We start from the raw sequence: 18,610 nt of genomic DNA on the forward strand, positions 1-18,610 counted from the left end.
GAATCTGTAGATGTTGCATAACAATAAACCGTACTATTCGTGAATCTGACTGCTCCTCTTGAATGCAACCAGACTTACAGTGTATGGGCTCTTTGGGCTGGGTCAGACCTATAGTGACGGCCACTAATCCGCTCTATTCATGAATCTGGCGGCTTCTTTTGAACGCAACCAGACCTACAGCATATGGGCTGTTCGGGCATCTGAGTCAGACCTATAGTTACGGCCCCAATTGGCATACCTATTAAGGGGTAAGTGCAGCTGCCCCTAGCCCCTCTAATCTCTGAGGATCGGCTAGAACACAAGGGGATTCATCTCTTACCAAATTTATTCTCACCCTAAATGCAACAGGTTTCTTATACCAGGAGGAGAGCCTGAGCCTTCTTCACTCTCGGGACCTTCACAGGAGTGAACAATGAAGCTAGTTCCTTTGCCCCAGCCCTTGGATTTCACAGCATTACATGAAAATCCATGAGTCGGAAGGACGAAGTTCTGTTTCCTCCGCATCCTGCTCGAGGATCCCAGGATCCTGAGAATGAGGCATCCCCAAGGGACGGGAGAGGATGGCTGGTGTTGGTGGCCACAGAAGGGACAGCCTCAGCCACCCTTGCCCACTTGTGCACCAACTCCTGCTTCCCGGAGCTGTGAGCCGTGGGGCAGCCACGGGGGAGCGTCGGGTTTCCCTTCGGCGGGGGGGGGGGGGGGGGGGGGGGCGGGGGGGGCAGGAGAAGCGCGGGAGCTGGGGGGTGGCCGGCCCGGCCGTGGGGCAGCCCTCGCCCTGCTCTTATTCTGAAAGGAGCCTCCGTGCAGCCGACGGCCCATCGCCCTCCCCGCCTCGGCCCCCCCTTGTCCGCCTCCTCTCCCCGCCTCCCGCTCCCCGCAGGCCCGGCCCCGCTGTGACCCCCGGCCGCGGGAGGTCCCGGCCCGCCCCGTCTCATCCCGTCCCATCCCGCAGTCGGGCGACAGACGAGGCAGAAAAAAAACACACTGCTACAGGCTCGGGGGGGGGGGGCGGGGGGGCTCGGCTCCCTCGGGTCTTGTTTCTTTTTCAATCCTGGGCAGTTTGCACTCAGGAGCAGGGGGGGTCCCGTCTGGGCATCCATCCGGTGGAGCGCTCACTTCACTTTCTGGAAAACCTGGACACAGACCTCATCTTCAGCGGTCATGCGCTGGGAAAAAGGAGGGGCGCAAGAGGAGGTTAGGCTGGATCCCTGCCTGCCCTCCCGGTGCTGGCTGGAGTCATAGCCCCATGCTGCTGCCCCTTCCCGACCCTTCCAAAGGCCCGGTGGGTCAGGCTGCGGGGCAGGGAAGGGCCAGCGCCTTTGTTGAGCTGTGTTAACTTTTAAACCCTGGAGGCGGATGTTTGTGTGAAGTGCTGGCTGCCCCCGAGGAGCCGGGGCTGAAGTCTTAGAGGAACTGGAAGGAAGCTGCGAAGCTGGCTCACAGCCCGCAGCGCCCGCACTGGGTGTGTGTGTCCCCCCCCCAGCTCACTGTGACTGGGATTTAGCACGCTGCGCCAGACCCCTCCTCACCAGATGCAGCTGGTCCCCCTCCAGCCAGTGCCTCCAGCCTCGGTTCCTCTTCTCTCCTAGCTGCTCACACACCAGCTGATCCCCCTCCCAGGAGACGGTTGTCTGAAAAGAAAGCAGGAGAGGGGAAGACACGGTCCCAAGACAAGAGGGTGCTGGCAATACAGATTTCCAGCGATGACAGACTGTTCCTCTCAGACACATTTTCAAATGCAGTCCCTGATCTGGTGTCTCTGGTGCCTCGTTGGGACTGATGCTCTCCATGGGAGGTGAATGACCCTCTGGCTTCCAAGTGCTACTGCCAAGTGGGCTGACGTTCTGTCTTTTCAGGGCTTTGCTCCAGAGGATAGCACCCTCTGGGTCCCAAAGCACTGGGTTTCTGGCTGTTGGTGCTCATACCCTTTGCTGTGAGTGATTTACTTGCAGAACCACTTATTCCTGGACCTGCTGGGGCACGCCAACTCTGGGGCTGGGCTCTCATGTGGTTCATGAAACAAAAGCTAATCAAGTCCCTGAACTTCTAGTGTAGCCCCGTCCGATGCCAAACTGCACCCACCATTTGGGCTTCTCACCTGGCACTTGCGTCCATCCACGGGTCCCAGGTCTTCCTCAAACTGGACTCCCAGGTCAAAATCCATAACATAGTCCCGCAGGGAGGTGATGGTGCGGATGACCATGTGATCTCCCGTGTGGATGATCTCTTTATCGGGCTTCAGGAGGCAAACCAGTTTTCGCAGGACCACATTGATATCTGGAGGATGAGAGGGAGGGGAGATCTGTGGGCGACCTGGGCACCCCCTCTAGCAGCATCTCCGCGGAGCTCCTCCGCTTTTGGCCAGGGAGCCCCAGCCGTGATATCTCCTCCCCACTTCCACCACAGCACAAAAGTGATGAGCACAGACAGAAGGACCAGGGGGTTCCCAAACCCCTTCCTCCCCTTCCCGATTTCTGACATTTTTGGAGACAGAACGGAGCGAAAGGGGAGGAAGGAGCGGGTTGAGGAGGCGGGAGTTACCTAAAGCGCGCAAGTAATTGTCCATGTTCTCCTGGGAGACGAAGCGGTAGTAGCCGGTGAGGTTGGGAGGCATCCCGGGGCGGAGGGACGGGGCCGGCTGCGCGGAGGAGAGCGGGCAAGGAGCGGGAGAGGCGCGGGGCTGGGACCCAGCTCGCTCGCCGGGCGGGCCGGTGCCCTCCCCGCGGTGGGTGGAGGTCTGGGGGGCAGCCCGGCTCCCGGACTACCCGCCGCAGTAAGAGTCCCCGCGTCGGGGGGTGCGGAAAAGGCAGGGCCTGCCCCCGCTTCCAGCGCCTCCACCTCGGCTCGGGGGCGGGGGCGTGAGAGCAGCAGGGCACCTCCTCACCCTCCGCCTCTTCGGGGGCTGCTTGGGTTAAACTCTCGGCTGCCAACCAGCGCCATCACAGCCCCCCCCACCCCGCCGGCCCTTTCTCACACCGTGGGGCCGGTAGCTGCGAGCTTCTTCACAGCGGTGCCCCGGCCCGGCCAAGCCGTCGAGGAGACCCGGCGACGGCTGGACGGCGGCGGGCTCCGGAGGCGGGTCCCGGCACCCACGCCCCCACCGCCCCATCCCCTCCCGCATCCCCCAGCGCCTGCGAGGACGCTTCCACGGTTTTGAAGCCCCCCGCAAAGGCCAGGCCAGGCCCCGCCGCACCCCGCCCCCGAGCCCTCGCCCCTCTCCCGGATTGCAGTGAGAAGGAAAACAGCGGCCGCACCGCACCGCGTACCCGTGTCCCCCCCCCCCGCCGCACCTGGCGCGGCGGCCCCTCGCCATTGGCTACCGGCCCCGAACCGGCCCCCGCCGCGCCCGTGACGTCATGCTGCAGTGGCGGGGCGGGGCCGCGCTGGCGGAGGTACCGCGCCGTCCCCGCGCGCTGCCGCCGCCGCCGCGGGAGCGAGGGCGTGGGCAGGGCCCGGTCAGTAGCCCCGGGCGGGCCGGGACTCGCCACCGCGATGGGCGACCCTCGGCCCCGCGCCGTCGCCGCCGCCGTCCTCCTGCCTCTGCTCTGCCTCTGCGCCGCGCTGCCCGCCGGCGCCTCCAACAAAGGTGAGCGCGGGCACGGGGCCGGTGCCGGTGCCGGGCGGCGGCGGGGCCCTTCGCTGGGACCCTCCGGTCGCGGCGGGGCTCGTCCATCCGCCCCCGCGGCGGCGGTGCGGCTCCGCGCTGCCCGTCGCCTTCATCCCGCTCGGTTTTATCGGGGATGTCCGCGGTCCCCGGCGGCTCCGGCTCCCGTTGCCCCTCCGGGCGCCCTCGTCCCAGCCCTTCTCTCTACTTTCTCCATCTGCCTCCTGCCACCGCTTTTTTCTCCGTGCTTTCCTCTCTTTTCCACCCTTTTTCCCACCGTCTTTCCCCTTTTCCACCCGCTTCTCTTGCTTTTGTTTCAGTTGTCTCTGTGTGGATTTTGCTTTTCTTCCCTCCCTCGGTGTGTGAGAGAGAATGTGTTGCTTCTCCACAGACCCCTGTGGTTCCCCAAAACACATCCCCTAATTCCATCTTCCAGTTCTTGTTCATCCATCTACAATCTGCCAATAGGAATTACTGTACCGTTATGTGTTAACTATGCAGGTTGCTTATATAAAACAGTATTTTATGTGCTAAATATGTAAAAAAAAACCACAACCCAATGCTACAGCAGTAACATTCTGAATGCAGATGTTCTTTGAACACGCAGAGCAATGGAGAAAGATGTAGGTTTCTAGATCTGTGGCTGTAGAGACAGGCGTGAGAAACTCACCCAAGGGGAACCAGCGCATCGATAATCTGACAGGGTGGGAGAATCTGAAAACACACGCGAGGGACTCGGGGGTCGTTAGGGACTGTGACACCTTGGGGTGCTTTCTGTGCTTCGGAAGAGGTAGGGCTAGAGGGTGAGCGCGATGCGGAGCTGTGTATGCTGATGTTGGCAGGGGCGTTTATTTGTACTGCTCCGGTGCCAAGGGGCCCAGCGGCGAGGCAAGGCCCCTTACACTCTGGATTTTCTCTCTTTGTGAATTTACACTCTGAAACATCTACCCACCTTTGGCAAATTATTTTAGATTTACAGGAGATTTCTTGAAGCTGGTAAGAGTCTCTAGCCTAAAAATAGTTGCAAAATGTTTTTCTAATCTCCAGGAACTCATTTCCTGAGAAATCAGATTGGTGATTCCCAAGTTGCAGGTGGATGCAGCAAAGGATTTCTCTCTCTACCACCAGCTTGTTACCTCAGCAACAGGGCACATTTGGCATTTGTAGCTACGGATTCCCACCTCGGTGGTGCGGTGCATGCACTGGAGCTGTCACAGAGTGGAATCTGGTGGGGGCAATGGAGGGGTGGGGTGAAACACAGGCACTTGCACAGAGGGAGGATTCCACCTGCATACTGAGCAGGGTGGATGTTTCTCTGGATTTCCTACGCAATGCTTTATAATCTTAATCACTACGGTGAGGGAGGAACGCCAACCCACGCTCTCCGCTTCTACGCCAGGCTGGGGCTGCCCGCTCGGCCCTGCCGGTGCGTCCCCGCTCTGACCTGTCACCCTGTCCGCTGCCCACCCCCCAGCTCCAGCAGCAGCCCCTGGCCCCCATTTCCAGAAGGGCTTGGTGGTAAGGGGTGCCATCCCTCTTGAGGGAACACATCACGCCATGATTTCAGAGGGTTCTGTGCTGCAGAGGATGAATTCACATATCGGGAGTCGTGCCCTTGAGGGGAAAGACTCGGTATCCTACTCCCCACCAGCTCTCAGCCATGCTGTGCTCAAAGTATTGCTTGGTTGTAATAAATCTTGCTCTCCAGGGGGTGGGAGAGTGGGGGATTATCTAGGAATGGGTGGTTGTAACTAGGCCATGTAATGTAATCTCTGAGGCCCATTTGGCAGGGAGTGGGCATGGGGGAGGGGTTTTTAATTTGTAATGATTTTACCTCCCTCTTCCCTCCCCTTCCCTCCCCCCCCACCCCCTTTATTTCTCCCTTTCCCTGCCCTGGAGCCTGTGCGATAAAGATTAATTTGCTATTTCTGGGCCTGTGACATTTTTCAGAGCCTCCTGCTGGCTGCTGCCTCCATGCCAAGACTGGCTGGGCTCCAGCCAACGGGATGAGCAAGGAGGGGCCAAGGGAATATGGTGCTCGCCATGGACTGGGGAAGGAAGGAGCAAGGGGCTCTCAGAGTAGGTCGTTATATGTGCAGGTTGAGTGACTGAAAGTGTACCTGGGTACATGTGTGTAGATCCTGGGCCTTAGTCTCGAGGATGCGAGGCATAAGTGATAACATCTGCAGGCAAGACTTGTCCCCTGGGGACATCCCAAGGGAAGATGTATCCTGGATCCTTTAATTATGGCTTCAGTGAGATTTAGCATTTGGAATCTGTCTCCAGAATCAGGCTACTTCTGCCTCTTAATTTTATTTTTTTTAACTGTTCCAGCCTTCCTGGACACCCAGATGCCTGTCCACTTATTTCTAATAAGATAGTAATGAGGAGGCCAGAAGGAACACATTGTTTCTGATGAGGTCTCCCAAGAGCCATATAGAGTAGAACTAAAGAAAGATAACTTCTTCCTCCCAGCCTATTTTAGACTTCTTTTTTTCCAGAAAAGAAGGTGGGGAGGGGTGGTTGTTACCTGCCACTGGATGATATTCTGCTCTTGTCCTACTGCATCTGTCACTGGTGGCTAATACACTCCTGTGCTCTATCCCTTACCACAAATCCATCTCAGCAAACAAGCACAAACCCTGGATCGAAGCTGAGTATCAGGGCATTGTCATGGAGAATGACAACACAGTCCTGCTCAACCCACCACTATTCGCCCTGGACAAAGATGCTCCGCTGCGCTATGCAGGTAGGTGGGTGACAGCTCTGGGCAGGGTGGGAGGCAGGGAGAGACTTCCAAAGAGGCAGAGACGGAGTGACATTTGTCCCTGCACTGGATTCTAGCTCTCTCCAGGAAATGATCACCTCCAAACCTTGTTCCGGAGGAGGTCCTCAGTGAAGTCTTCAGGCAATTTGGGCACAGCTTGATTTAGGATGCTGTGAGCTGTTTCCCTTAGGGAGAGAAATTGAGGGTGGAGCCAGCTACTTTTTGACGCAGTTCTGCTATTTCCAAAGATCACATGCACAGCTCTGTGTCTGTGAGCGCTGGAGAAAGCTGGTAGGGCACACTTCGTTGGCAGTGCTACATCCCCTCACAGTAAGCACAAATCCCCGAAGCCTCAGACGAGGCTTTACAAGGGTTGTATTCCTGGTGCTTGCTTCGGCCATGCCTGGAGCTTTCCTCCCTCAGCTTTGGGAGAGGAAAAGTGGTCCCTGTGAGCTGAACTTTAGGATTTAGGTGACCCTATCCGCAGTTCCCTGCGGTACTGTGCACATCCTGCGTGGGTGGGTGGATGAGACATCGTGGAGCTTCATGCTTTGGCTGTCTATCTATATATGGCCTGTTTTGCCTTCCTGAGGGATGCAGAGGAGAAATAAGGTGCTCCCTCAGTGCTGTGGCTGTGTAGCACTGAATCCAGCTGGAGCCTTGTAAGCTTTAATCTTTCTTGATGCTGGTCAAGACTCCTTGCCTTAGGAGCAGTCTCCTGTAGAGGGCAATCTGCACCGTTAATGGCTGTAAGAGATGGCAGGAGGAACTCCTAGAGAACAAAAAATTGCTCCAAATGAGAAGTGATAATGGGGGAGAAAGGAGAGTGTAGGTTAGAAGGGAAGAAAATATGGGAGAGGGAAGCAAGGGGGCGTAATGTGCTCTCTTCAGTCCTCTTCTTTCTCTCCTCTCTGCCTTTGTGGGTACCAGGTGAAATCTGTGGCTTTAGGATCCATGGGGCAGGGGTACCTTTTGAAGCTGTGATCCTGGACAAAGCTACAGGTGAGGGGCTGATCCGGGCCAAGGAACCAGTGGATTGTGAGGCACATAAGGAGCACACATTCACCATCCAGGCTTATGACTGTGGAGAGGGACCTGATGGAGTAAATACCAAGAAATCACACAAGTAAGTCCCTGCAGTCATTGCTGCGTGTTACAAAATGTGATCTGTCACAGGAATGCAGATGGAAATTGCTGTGGGAATGCTTCCTTTAGCCAGAAGTATTTTTCTCTAGCCCTGATACTGTAACTTAACGTGTTAATAAGATCCAAAGAGAAATGTTCACTGAGTCACATGAGTGAATACACTAGAAATGAGAGCTGCTTGACAGCTGTGTCTAAGGGTGGTGTTTTATGTTGCTGCATATAGGCGGGAGGTCCAGATTATGTTATCGTTCCTATTGCTCTTTCTTTGGGGTGGGAAATCATTGTCCAAGCTCCTGTGTGCCAGCATTGCTGTGTTGAAACCAAGGTCTCTTCCCCTAACCTTGATTTTGACAGCTGGAAATCAGACTGGTGCACTTTAGGGGAGTGACTTACACTGAAATTTAGCTGGTGTATGGTTCTTAATCAGCTGATCAGTTCTTACTGATGTCTCTCTGCATCAGGGCCACAGTGCACGTTCGAGTAAACGATGTGAATGAGTTTGCTCCCGTCTTTGTGGAGAAGTTGTACCGTGTGGCAGTGACTGAGGGAAAGCTGTATGACCGCATCTTGCGTGTAGAGGCCATTGATGGAGACTGCTCACCACAGTACAGCCAGATCTGCTACTATGAGATCCTGACCCCCAATATTCCCTTTCTGATTGACAATGACGGTAAGAATTCGCACCTACCGTGAGCACATCACTCCCCCTTTCCTGCTTTGCTCCCTCTCTGCCAGTCCCATTTGCTGGCAGAGCTGTGTTATATGAATTTTCTAGCACAGCTGATACGTCTCTCCTGGTGCTGAGAGGCAGCAGCCATTTTGTGGGATGCTATAGCTTGTTTCAGAGTGGCACTGGTGGGGGGGGGAGTCAACCCCTTTTTGGTTGTTTTTGTAGCTGATCAAAAATAAGAGTGGTTTCTAGAAGGAACATCTTTGAGGACACTGTCTTTCCTCTCCCTTGATCTCTTTGTTCTGCTAACCAGGGAACATCGAGAACACGGAGAAACTGCAGTACAGTGGAGATCGGCTCTACAAATTCACAGTGACAGCCTATGACTGTGGGAAGAAGCGGGCTTCTGATGATGCTGAAGTGGAAATCCAGGTGAAACCCACCTGCAAGCCCAGCTGGCAGGGTATGAGACCTCCAAACACAGTTATGTCTTTCCTTTGCTTTTGCTGAACTACTACTCTATGCAAATGTTTGTATATACGCATACGAATTTGTATGCCCATACATAGGGTTCAGTTCTGGCACCAACCATCAGTCCCATCTAAGGGGATGCAGCAGACATCTAAGTCTGTTGCAAAGCCACCAAAAAACGATTCTAACATTGGAAAATCATTCCTTGCATTACTGTGAACTACTGTGTATTTGATGAGGCTTGCAGACTATATTCAATGTCGATTGGTTTTGGGGCTGCTCATCTTGAGGATGTTTGGCTTCTCCAGAGGTGTTGCATGCCGACAGGTTCACCTTAGTCAACAGAATTAAGGGGAAGTCAACACAGCTAAATATCTGTTCTGCCTGATAAGAGGTTGACAATCCAAGGAGAGATGCTACACTGGTACTAGCTGTAGAAGATGAGAATTTGGACTCTGTACTTGTAGGAAGTCTTCCCTTGCACTGATGCCAGCTGCATAAAGTTGTCTTTTCAACATGGAAAGGGCCAAAAATCTCTGTTTCTGGGCTAGTCCATAGATGCTGCTTGTGTGTGTGCCAAATGTTCTGGCCTTGGGTCCTTGGGAAGACCTAACCCTCTCTCTTTCACTCTTCTTCGTTAGGCTGGAACAAGAGGATTGAGTACACCCCAGGTGCAGGCAGCCTCGCGCTCTTCCCCAGCATTCACCTGGAGACCTGCGATGAGCCCCTCTGGAACATTCAGGCCACGGTGGAGCTGCAGACAAACCACGTGGCCAAGGGCTGCGACCGGGATAACTACTCCGAGAAGTCGCTACGCAAACTCTGTGGTGAATCGATTCTTTCCTGGTCTGAGGGCAGCTGTGGCACAGCACCCTGCCCCTTCCCCTGGAGGGGTTCGCAGTGGTGGCAGCTCTGTGCCTCGCACAGCAGCGATGCTGGGGTACACATCCCTCACCTCTGCTGTAGTCCGTGGGGCTGGGGGAACGCCCAGCTCATATGCTTCATCGAGGAGCGGTGGGCACCCTGCCTGTATTTACAAGAGGCTCCCTGTGCTTTCCTTGCTGGGGAGCCAGAGGTTTCTGTGCGTTGCCCCAGTACGCAGAGTCTGTGGGACTTCCCTCGGCACAGATGGAAAAGTCACCATCCTCCAGACAGGAGAAGGCCTGTAGGCAACTCCTCCTTTCCCTGCGGTCTGGGACATTATAAAACGCCCTCTAGCACCCTGCCCATCTGTTCCCCAGTTCTCAGGGTCTTTATTCTCTGACTCCTGTGTCAGAATTCTCTGGTGCTGACATTCCTGACTCCTTCCCTTCTCGGTAGGTGCTGCCTCAGGAGAGATTGACCTGCTGCCGGTGCCTAGCCCCATGGCGAACTGGACCGCGCGGCTGTCGGTGCACTACAGCCAGGACAGCAGCCTCATCTACTGGTTCAACGGCAGCCAGGCTGCCCAGGTGCCTGTGGTGAATGGGCTGAACGCCCACGAGGGGCTGAGTGACCACTTCACCTTGTCTGTGTGGATGAAGCACGCGGTGGTGCCTGGCAAAGGCAGGCGGGAAGAGGAGATGGTCATCTGCAGTACAGTGCAGAGTGGTGAGACACTTTTCCTGGAGTGGTGACACTTCTGCCCACCACCTCTAACTTGTTAGAAGGGATTGTTTGTCCAGGGGGAAATCTCTCATGTGGGCAGGGGTCCCTCCTTGGGAACACAGCTTCTTCAGGTGTCACTTTTTCTGGGACCAGTGAAGCCCGCTGTGAGCGTGCGGTGCTGAGCACCAGTCTTGCAGACTAACTTGTGCTCTGGCTAGTGAGACTGCTCCGAGGTGGGATATGTAACTCCTGTGCTTGTCCCTGGCAGAGGATGGCTACTCGCATTACTCTCTGGCTGTGCATGGCTGCCGGATTGCTTTTCTCTACTGGCCGTTGCTGGAAAGTGCAAGGCCTGTGAAATTCCTCTGGAAGCTTGAGCAGGTGAGGAAGCGTTTGCCTCTTCCCCGTGTCCTTCCTCCTTCTGCCCGTCGCTGATCCCTTCCTCTGCTGTCTGCCGTAGGTCTGCGATGATGAGTGGCACCATTATGCCCTCAACCTGGAGTTCCCCACCGTCACGCTCTATGTGGATGGTGTCTCCTACGACCCTGCCCTCATCCATGACAATGGCCTCATTCACCCCCCGCGGCAGGAGCCCTCGCTCATGATTGGAGCCTGCTGGACCGGTGAGTGCCCACTCCCTGAACCGTGCTCTTCCCATATGGGAAATGAGGGAGTGGAGGGAGAGCCAGAAGAGGTAGAAGAAACACCACCCAGTACTAACTGATGCAAACGACGTTGCATCCATCTTGCCTCCTTGGCACCAAAGCCGACATGGCTCCTTCCTTCCTTATGGACCACGCAAACAGGCCACAGTAACAATAGCTCAGGTTAGGAACATAGTTAAGCCATTACCAGATTAAAACCTGTTCTGTGGAGATGTAAGGCTGCATTTCCCAGGTCTTTCAGTTCTCCTGCAAGACTGAAGCAGGACAGAATTTGCCAGCTGCTTGCCTTCACTCCAGCGGAAATTTCTAGCAAGATCAAATCTTGCTTCTCCCACAGCTCTGTGCTCTCAACTGGCCTTTTGCAACAAACAAATATTAATCAGCTTGGGACACCCTCCTGGAACCATCTGAGTTTTGAATGGATGTTGAGAACATGGCTTGTTGCAAACATGGCTAGGACCACATTCCATAAATGGGAAGCAATTAATTCCCAAAACTGATATCATTGGGAAAGGAGGAAAAAAACCCTATACTTTCTCCCTTGTATCAGTTACAGATCCTACAGTCTCACCATGCCCTTCATGAGAGGGTCTCTGCCCTCCTTCGGCAGAGGGTTGGAGGGCAGAGGGTCTCGGGGGTTGAAGGGTGCACTGCTTGGCACATGACTCCAGAGCTGTTCTTTTGGACTGGCCAGTACAGGTGCTTGTATAGATACTTGCCTGACCCTGTAACTACTCTCTTCCAATGCTTTTTTTGCTTGTCTGAATGTTCTCCTTTTGCAGAAGAGAAAAACAAAGAGAAAATCAAAGAAAACGAGAACTCCACTGACACTGTACAAGGTAGGGAAAAGAAAGAGGATGCTTCTTTTCCTCTCTTCACCGTGCATGACTACTACTTCTTGCATGGTGCCTTCCTCATACAGCTCCCCTAATCCTGTCCTGCCTCCTCCCACCATCCTGGGAGGGAAACCCTTATCTGGCAGATTGGTCCTTGATAATCTGTGGAGCATGAAAAGGCTGATAGGAGGTCTACAGTCTGCTTTGAGAGATGGAGTATGCTTTTCATGTGGAGAAAGAATCCTCATGCCTGATCATTAAAATTGGTCTCTGAAGAACACAACAACCATTAGAGACATCAGGAGATGTCACCTCATCCCTAACTATCTATGGAGCATACAGTTTCTTTTAAAAGCCCTCACAGGAAGCAGAGTGAGAAGGGGAGAAGAAATTGTTTCCAGCTGGCATTCAGCAGTTTGGCAGAAACTTCTCTACGCTACCCACTGTTCACTGCCCTAGTCTTTCTGTTGGTTTGTTTTTCTCACTTTCCACCATCTGGAATTAAAAAAAATGTCATTTCCTTACTTCAGCATCCCCTGTCTTCTTGTTGTCTTTGCTTTTCCATGTCCTGTGCACCCCTCTGTCTCTCTCTACCTCCCTTAACATCTGTATGTCCCTCACACTGTTGCTTTTGTTGTCTTGGCTTTTCCGTGCCCCGTGCAACCCTCTCTGTCTCTCCCTACCTCCCTTAACATCTGTATGTCCCTCACAGTGTTGCTTTTGTCATTTTTGCTCTCTTCCTCGCCGTGTCTCTCACACCCTTCACCTCCCATGTTTCCCTCAGGAGATCCTCTGTCGATACACCACTACTTCCATGGTTACTTGGCTGGCTTCACTGTGCGCCCTGGTAGCTTGGAGAGCCGGGAGGTTATTGAATGCCTCTATGCCTGCCGTGAGGGTCTTGATTACAGTGACTTCGACAGTCTGGGAAAAGGGATGAAGGTATGCCCATCTGCCCAGCTTGCATGGGTCTCCTCCACTCCTCTCCCCAGCCTTGCTTCCCAGGACTTTGCCTGCTCCCCCACCTCAGACAACTTCCCACCTTTCTCCTTTGTGTCTCTCTTAGCCTCGACTCTTGGCATTTGCCAAGGAACCCTGAGTATTTTCTTCTCTTCCACCCCTAGGTTCATGTGAACCCCTCTCAGTCCCTGCTCACCTTGGAGGGTGATGATGTGGAAACCTTCAACCATGCAATACAGCACGTGGCCTACATGAATTCACTGCGCTTTGCTACCCCTGGAGTCCGGCCACTCAGACTCACCACTACTGTCAAGTGAGTGGACACTTGTGAGTGAGTGCACGCATGGGTGAGCAGCACCTCTGGCTAAGTTCAGCAAGAGGGTTACCTCTCTTTTGACTAAAATTGCACTCCCTCACCCTGTATTTTAATTCTAATTGATGGTCTCAAAAGTGGTAAAAGTCTTCCTGAAAATAAATATTAAAGTATCCAATATCCAAATGGAAGACTACCAGGAAAAGGATATTCCCTTCACTGGCAGTAATGGGTAGGAGGTGTTCTTTTACAGTGTTGCTGGTGGAAGCTTGGGCCAACTGATGCTTTGTACTGCTCTCCTTCAGGTGTTTCAGTGAAGAGTCCTGTGTCTCCATTCCTGATGTGGAAGGTTATGTGGTGGTGCTACAGCCTGATGCCCCCCAGATCCTGTTGAGTGGCGATGCCCACTTTGCTCATCCTGCATCTGACTTTGAGGCTCCTGATGGGGTTCCCCTGTTCCCCAACCTTCAGATCACCTGCTCTATTTCTCACCAGGTGGAGGCCAAGAAGGATGAGAATTGGCACGGTACCGGTGAGTGGAGTACAGGGCGAGGCAGAAGAGACAAACTGGGAACACCTCCAAGAGTTGCTGTCCTGCAGAGAAGTAGAGCCCCTCAATACACCCGAAATAGGAGAGAGTTTACAAATATAGGAGCAAGGCACATTGTCTGTCAATATGTAGGCTAATCGGCTCTTATCCCTTTCTGCTCCTCCCTGGACTTTTTTTATCCACCCATTTCCTTTGCCTCACTCTCTCCTCCTCCTTTCCCAGGCTGCTTATTCCTAATCCCTTTTACATTTTGCCTACATTTCCCTTTATTGAAGCCAGCACTGGATGGATGTCCAGCCTGTTACCCTCTCCACTTCTGCACTTACTCAATCTCCTCCTGCTTCCCTCTCTCCCGCTTTCCTTATTTCTCACCCCGTCCCATCTCTTCCTGCACCACTTATTCCTGTGAATTCCCCAGTCAGTTTCCTCACACCCTATAAGATCTTGTCCCTCAATTTTTCTCCATCATCCTCAGATTATTTCTTTGCACTCTATGCTTTACGTGTCCTTTCACTTCTTTCGTATCTCTTCTGGTAATGGGATTTTTTGCTCACAGTTTTCTGTTTAGTAGCTTTGCCTTTCTTCACACAATGATGAGTTTCTTGACTTAGAGCAGGTTGGTCTTAGCCCTGCTGAAAGCAGTTAGTCATTGAATGTGGTTGCTGTTTTAAAGAAGATAAGATCTCAACCATGGTAACCAGCAGCTGTGAGACAGGGGAAAGCTTTCAAAAGCACTCAGGGTCTGGGAATGTGTGATAGAGTTGTTCCTAATTTGCACATTGTCATTGTCAACAGAGTCCTTACAGCCAAGATGTGTTATCATGAGCCAGTCTGATAACAGTATGTTGTTCCAAAATAAAGTGACTTTATTATGTGCATAAATAATGTCATTAGAACCAGGGGAACTCCTCCAACAAGTAATTAGACTGACAGTGATTTTACTGAAGGTCAGTGCTAGCCAGAGAAAGAGAAGTCATTACATATGATGTGAGCACTTTGGAGTAAGTGAGTACCAGTCTGAGCAGCTCCTGCCTTCCCTGATGGCTGACTGGCTTCCTGGCCCTGTCTTCTTTCCGTTTGCATCTCAGTGACAGACACACGAATGTCAGATGAGATTGTGCACAACCTGGACGGCTGCGAGATCTCACTGGTAGGAGATGACCTGGACCCAGAGAGGGAGTACCTGCTCCTGGATGGGGCACTGCTGCAGCAGCGGGGCCTGGAGCTTGTTAACACCTCTGCGTACCTGACCATCACAGGTATGTCCTGCCCTTGGTCACAGCGGTCTGATCACACCTTTCTCACTGCCTGTCAGGCATTGCTGGGAGAAGCACGTGACCCAGTGCTAATTAGAGATGTGTAGGCGTACTTTGTGAGACTGAGGTGTAACCATTTGTTGAACTTTTGGAAGTCCCAGGCCGTTTCCCTGGGGAGGTGGCTCCAGCACACAGTACTAGGGCATGGTGTCTGAGCTCCCACCCAGGCTTGTATCACTCCTTCTGACTTACTCCGTGGGGTTTGGTGTTCTCAGGTGCCAGCAGCATATTGTGTGACATGACTGGGGGACAGCACATCCCAGGGGTTGTGGACTGGTACAACACTATTGTACTCCAGAACTTAACAGGGCTGTTGCTCTTGATCGTTCCTTCCCTTCCACTTGTTTTAGCAGTGCAGGCAGGGATTTCATCAGGTCCTTTGCAGCCAGCTCTATCTCTGCTCCCTTCCTAAAATGAATGAGCCCAGCATTGCCTTGGATTCATCTACGGCTCCTAGTTGCTACAGGGTTATGATGCCAGATGAGTTTGAAGCAGGAGCTTCCTCCCAGAATCACAGAATCATCTCGGTTGGAAAAGACCTTGACGCTCCTCCAGTCCAACCATGAACCTCACACTGACCGTTCTCAACTCCACCAGATCCCTCAGCGCTGGGTCAACCCGACTCTTCAACCCCTCCAGGGATGGGGACTCCACCCCTGCCCTGGGCAGCCCATTCCAACGCTCAACAACCCCTTCTGGAAAGAAATACTTCCTAAGAGCGAGTCTCCCCCCACACCAATTCTCTCTTCTTGTCCCAGGTGTGGAGAGCATTGCAGTTTACGAGGAAATACTACGCCAGGTCTCATACCACATCAACCACGGCGCTGCTCTTTATGAAAGGAAGTTTCACCTGTCCTGCACTGAGATGAACGGACGCTACTCCAGCAACGAGTTTACTGTTGAGGTACAAGATCAGTACATGCACATATAGTGCTTGTGCACGCGTGGAGAGGACGTAGTGGATGGGAATGCACACAATGCAGAATGTACCATGAACACAGGGCTGAGTCTCTCTCACTCTGGTCTTTCTGCAGGTGAATGTCCTCCACAACATGAACCGAGCTGCTCATCCTAACCATATTCTGAGTTCCCAGCAGTTCATGCACCGAGGCCATCATTTACCCCCAGAGCTATCCGGGCACAGTTTGGCAAGCACCCATAAAAACCCAAGTATGTAACGCTATATCCTTCGGGCTTATTCCTTTAAGTCAGGATGCTGATTTTCTGATACCCTGGTAGAACCTATAGCAGAGGATTCCTTTCAGACTCTCTATACCCATGTTGTCAAGTTCTTATTATACTGTCCTGTCCCACTTGTCATTAGCAAATCGACTGCAGTCTGTGTCAAATTGTGTTTTAGAGCTTGGTGCAACAATCCTCTTCTGGTGTGTTGTTTTCTTGATGTAAAAGCAGTCTGAAATCTACACCTGATTTAAAAGAACAACTGTAAGCTGGTACGATTTCATTTGTGCACCTTGCAAGAGTGCTATGGAGGCTTGGGTACTGTAATTTCAGAAAGAAGCTTCAACAGCAGGAGAGAAACAAGAGAATCAAGACTGCCACTGCTCTAAAAAAACAGAGATGGGACTAGGAGGTGGCCAGCAAAGCAGAAAAATATAGACGGCACCACACAGACAAGAGGAGGATTGTTGTCCCCAAAACAGAAGGGAGAGAAGCCTGAAAGCTAGGCTAGAGATGAGATTTGTTGGTTTGTGCTGGCAGCCCTGTGCCACAAGTGTGGCTGCAGTCCAGCTGGCTCCTCCTGGGCTGTGAAAGCTCTAGGACTGTTACAGAGGACCCTGTGTTGGTTTTGGTCCCCTGTTGTAGGGAACATGGAAAAACACCTTTGGCGCCAGCTTTTGCTGTGGCTTCCTGCAGCAGCTGATTCCAGGCTGGTCCAGTCCTGCAGCTGGCACTGAGCCACTGCAGGGGCAGCCCAGGTATGTGCTAGGAGAGCACCAAAAACCAGCCTTTGCCGCTCCCTTCCCCAGCTCTGCCTCATCGCAGTAGAAAATGAAAAGTCCCTGCTGAATGGAATCACCCAGAACAAATCCATGGAGGCCTGGATAGATTTTGTAGGGAAGGGGGTTATCTGGGGAGTCAAGGCTCGGCCTACAGGCCTAGAACAAAGGGGTGAGAGTTGGGCTAAGGGTCTTTGATTAATTTCAAGCTTTCTCCTGTGGAAAAGCCAAGCTTTGACTGTGGCACTCATTAGAAGGCCATCATAGCCCTCACCTCTGCCTCATGTGCAAAGCAGATTTTTTTTGGCTTCTCCACTGCTTGCACAGAAATCACACCCTCTGAAAGTCATCCTCGTGCCCTTAGAGGCCCTCCCCAGCATACGGTTCTTCCTCCCAAGAGGGGGATACAAATGGCTGCTGTGCAACATGTCCTGGTGATTTCTGTAAAGATGTGCAGAGTCTACAGGCTAGGCTGACATCCGAGGACGCCTGGACCTAGGCATCCTGGAAGACCACGCAGGCCTTAAGTGAAGAGACAGCAGCTGAAGGCAGGAGCTGCCTGTGCCCAGGGGAGCAGAAAAGTCAGGACGTGTTCCTGCCTAGACCAAAAACCCAAGCTCTGCCCACAAACCTCAGTTCCTGCAGGTCAGGTTGGAAATGCATGTTTTTGTGACAGACTCTTAACCATACCTTCTCATTTTCTTTCTTCACAGTGGTCCCCAGCGCTGCCACTGTCATCATCGTGGTGTGTGTGGGCTTCCTGGCACTCATGGTGATCCTGGGCATCCTGCGCATCCACTCCCTGCACCGGCGGGGAATGGGGCAAGAAGTCCCTGGGGCTGCTGACGGGGGGCACACGAGCACCAGAGGCAAAGAGAGCGACATGTTCTGGGACGACTCAGCCCTCACCATCATTGTCAACCCCATGGAGGTGAGGAGCAGCCTCAGTAGCCGGGGCTGGGCAGGCAGCTGGGCTGCCAGATCCTTCCCCTCACCCCATGTCTCACCCCCCCAGTCCTACCAGAGCTGCCAGGAGAGGGCAGGAGAAAGCGGCGAGGGCAGAGCTACCGAGGGCATGGAGGACGAAGACGACAGCACCGACTCGGAGACATCGGACTCCCTGGACAGCAATGACGTGGATGACCGACACATCATCGGCAAAAGCAACGGCTCTCACTGCTACTAGGAGCTTTAAAACACCAGTCCGATGGATCCCCCCAAAACATATGGCTGGAAGGAGGAGGTGTCTTACTTTTAACTTCTTCCTTTCCTCACCATGTACACACGTGCTCCTCCCTCATTTGTCATTTCTGCCTCCCCTGGTCCTTCATCTTCTGCCATCCTCATTGTGGACATTCCCCACATTGCTGACCCCCCCATCTGGCTCTCTAGAAACACGTGTGAGGGCACCTGCACACGCCAGCGGCACAGGTCAAACTATGATGAGGAAGGAGGGGCTTGGAAAGAACAGAAATTTGGAAGGAGCCAGCTATAGGGCTTAGAGTGGGGTCTCTCACAACCACCCCTTCCCAGATATTATATATATATATTGTATATTTTTTCAATGTTGTTGTTTGAGGTTTATTCTCGTTTCATGCAAAAAAAACCCCACTGCAGCTTGTGTCGCTTTGTAAAATTGTCGATAGTCCTAAACTAAATGAATGAAGGTAAGAAGGATAAGGAAACAAAGTGGATTTTAAAATAAATGGATTTCAAATAAAATGTTCAGGGCTTTTGCAGTTTTTCACAACAATCAGGGAAAGA

The 18,610-nt window shown here is 53.0% G+C and overlaps 2 protein-coding genes across 2 annotated transcripts; one reads left to right on the plus strand and one right to left on the minus strand.

Annotated features, from left to right (window-relative positions):
* Positions 1-995: 995 nt before the first annotated feature.
* RBP5 (retinol binding protein 5) lies at positions 996-2,790 on the minus strand. Its single transcript, XM_074860861.1, has 4 exons — positions 2,542-2,790; positions 2,099-2,277; positions 1,530-1,631; positions 996-1,166 (listed from the first exon to the last, which is right to left on the minus strand). The coding sequence occupies exons 1-4, from the start codon at positions 2,612-2,614 to the stop codon at positions 1,113-1,115; spliced, it is 408 nt and encodes a 135-aa protein (XP_074716962.1). The 5' UTR covers positions 2,615-2,790; the 3' UTR covers positions 996-1,112.
* A 596-nt stretch (positions 2,791-3,386) lies between these two features.
* On the plus strand, positions 3,387-18,568 carry CLSTN3 (calsyntenin 3). Its single transcript, XM_074854755.1, has 18 exons — positions 3,387-3,586; positions 6,231-6,353; positions 7,302-7,497; positions 7,979-8,187; positions 8,501-8,650; positions 9,300-9,485; positions 9,979-10,248; positions 10,514-10,626; positions 10,706-10,868; positions 11,693-11,749; positions 12,531-12,688; positions 12,871-13,019; positions 13,325-13,551; positions 14,658-14,828; positions 15,644-15,789; positions 15,920-16,055; positions 17,560-17,777; positions 17,862-18,568. Exons 1-18 carry the CDS (start codon positions 3,493-3,495, stop codon positions 18,030-18,032), a joined length of 2,937 nt encoding a protein of 978 aa, XP_074710856.1. The 5' UTR covers positions 3,387-3,492; the 3' UTR covers positions 18,033-18,568.
* Positions 18,569-18,610: the final 42 nt, after the last annotated feature.

Source organism: Strix uralensis, chromosome 2 (assembly GCF_047716275.1).
Source record: "Strix uralensis isolate ZFMK-TIS-50842 chromosome 2, bStrUra1, whole genome shotgun sequence".
In the NCBI taxonomy this organism is placed as follows: Eukaryota; Metazoa; Chordata; class Aves; order Strigiformes; family Strigidae; genus Strix; species Strix uralensis.

Coding starts and splice junctions, on each gene's coding strand:
- CLSTN3 (XM_074854755.1), top strand. CDS start 3,493: ATGGGCGACCCTCGGCCCCGCGCCGTCGCCGCCGCCGTCCTCCTGCCT. Junction 3,587..6,230: donor CGCCGGCGCCTCCAACAAAG/GTGAGCGCGGGC, acceptor AATCCATCTCAG/CAAACAAGCACAAACCCTGG. Junction 10,869..11,692: donor GATTGGAGCCTGCTGGACCG/GTGAGTGCCCAC, acceptor CTCCTTTTGCAG/AAGAGAAAAACAAAGAGAAA.
- RBP5 (XM_074860861.1), bottom strand. CDS start 2,614: ATGCCTCCCAACCTCACCGGCTACTACCGCTTCGTCTCCCAGGAGAAC. Junction 1,632..2,098: donor TGGATGGACGCAAGTGCCAG/GTGAGAAGCCCA, acceptor CTTTCTTTTCAG/ACAACCGTCTCCTGGGAGGG. Junction 1,167..1,529: donor AGGGGGACCAGCTGCATCTG/GTGAGGAGGGGT, acceptor CCTTTTTCCCAG/CGCATGACCGCTGAAGATGA.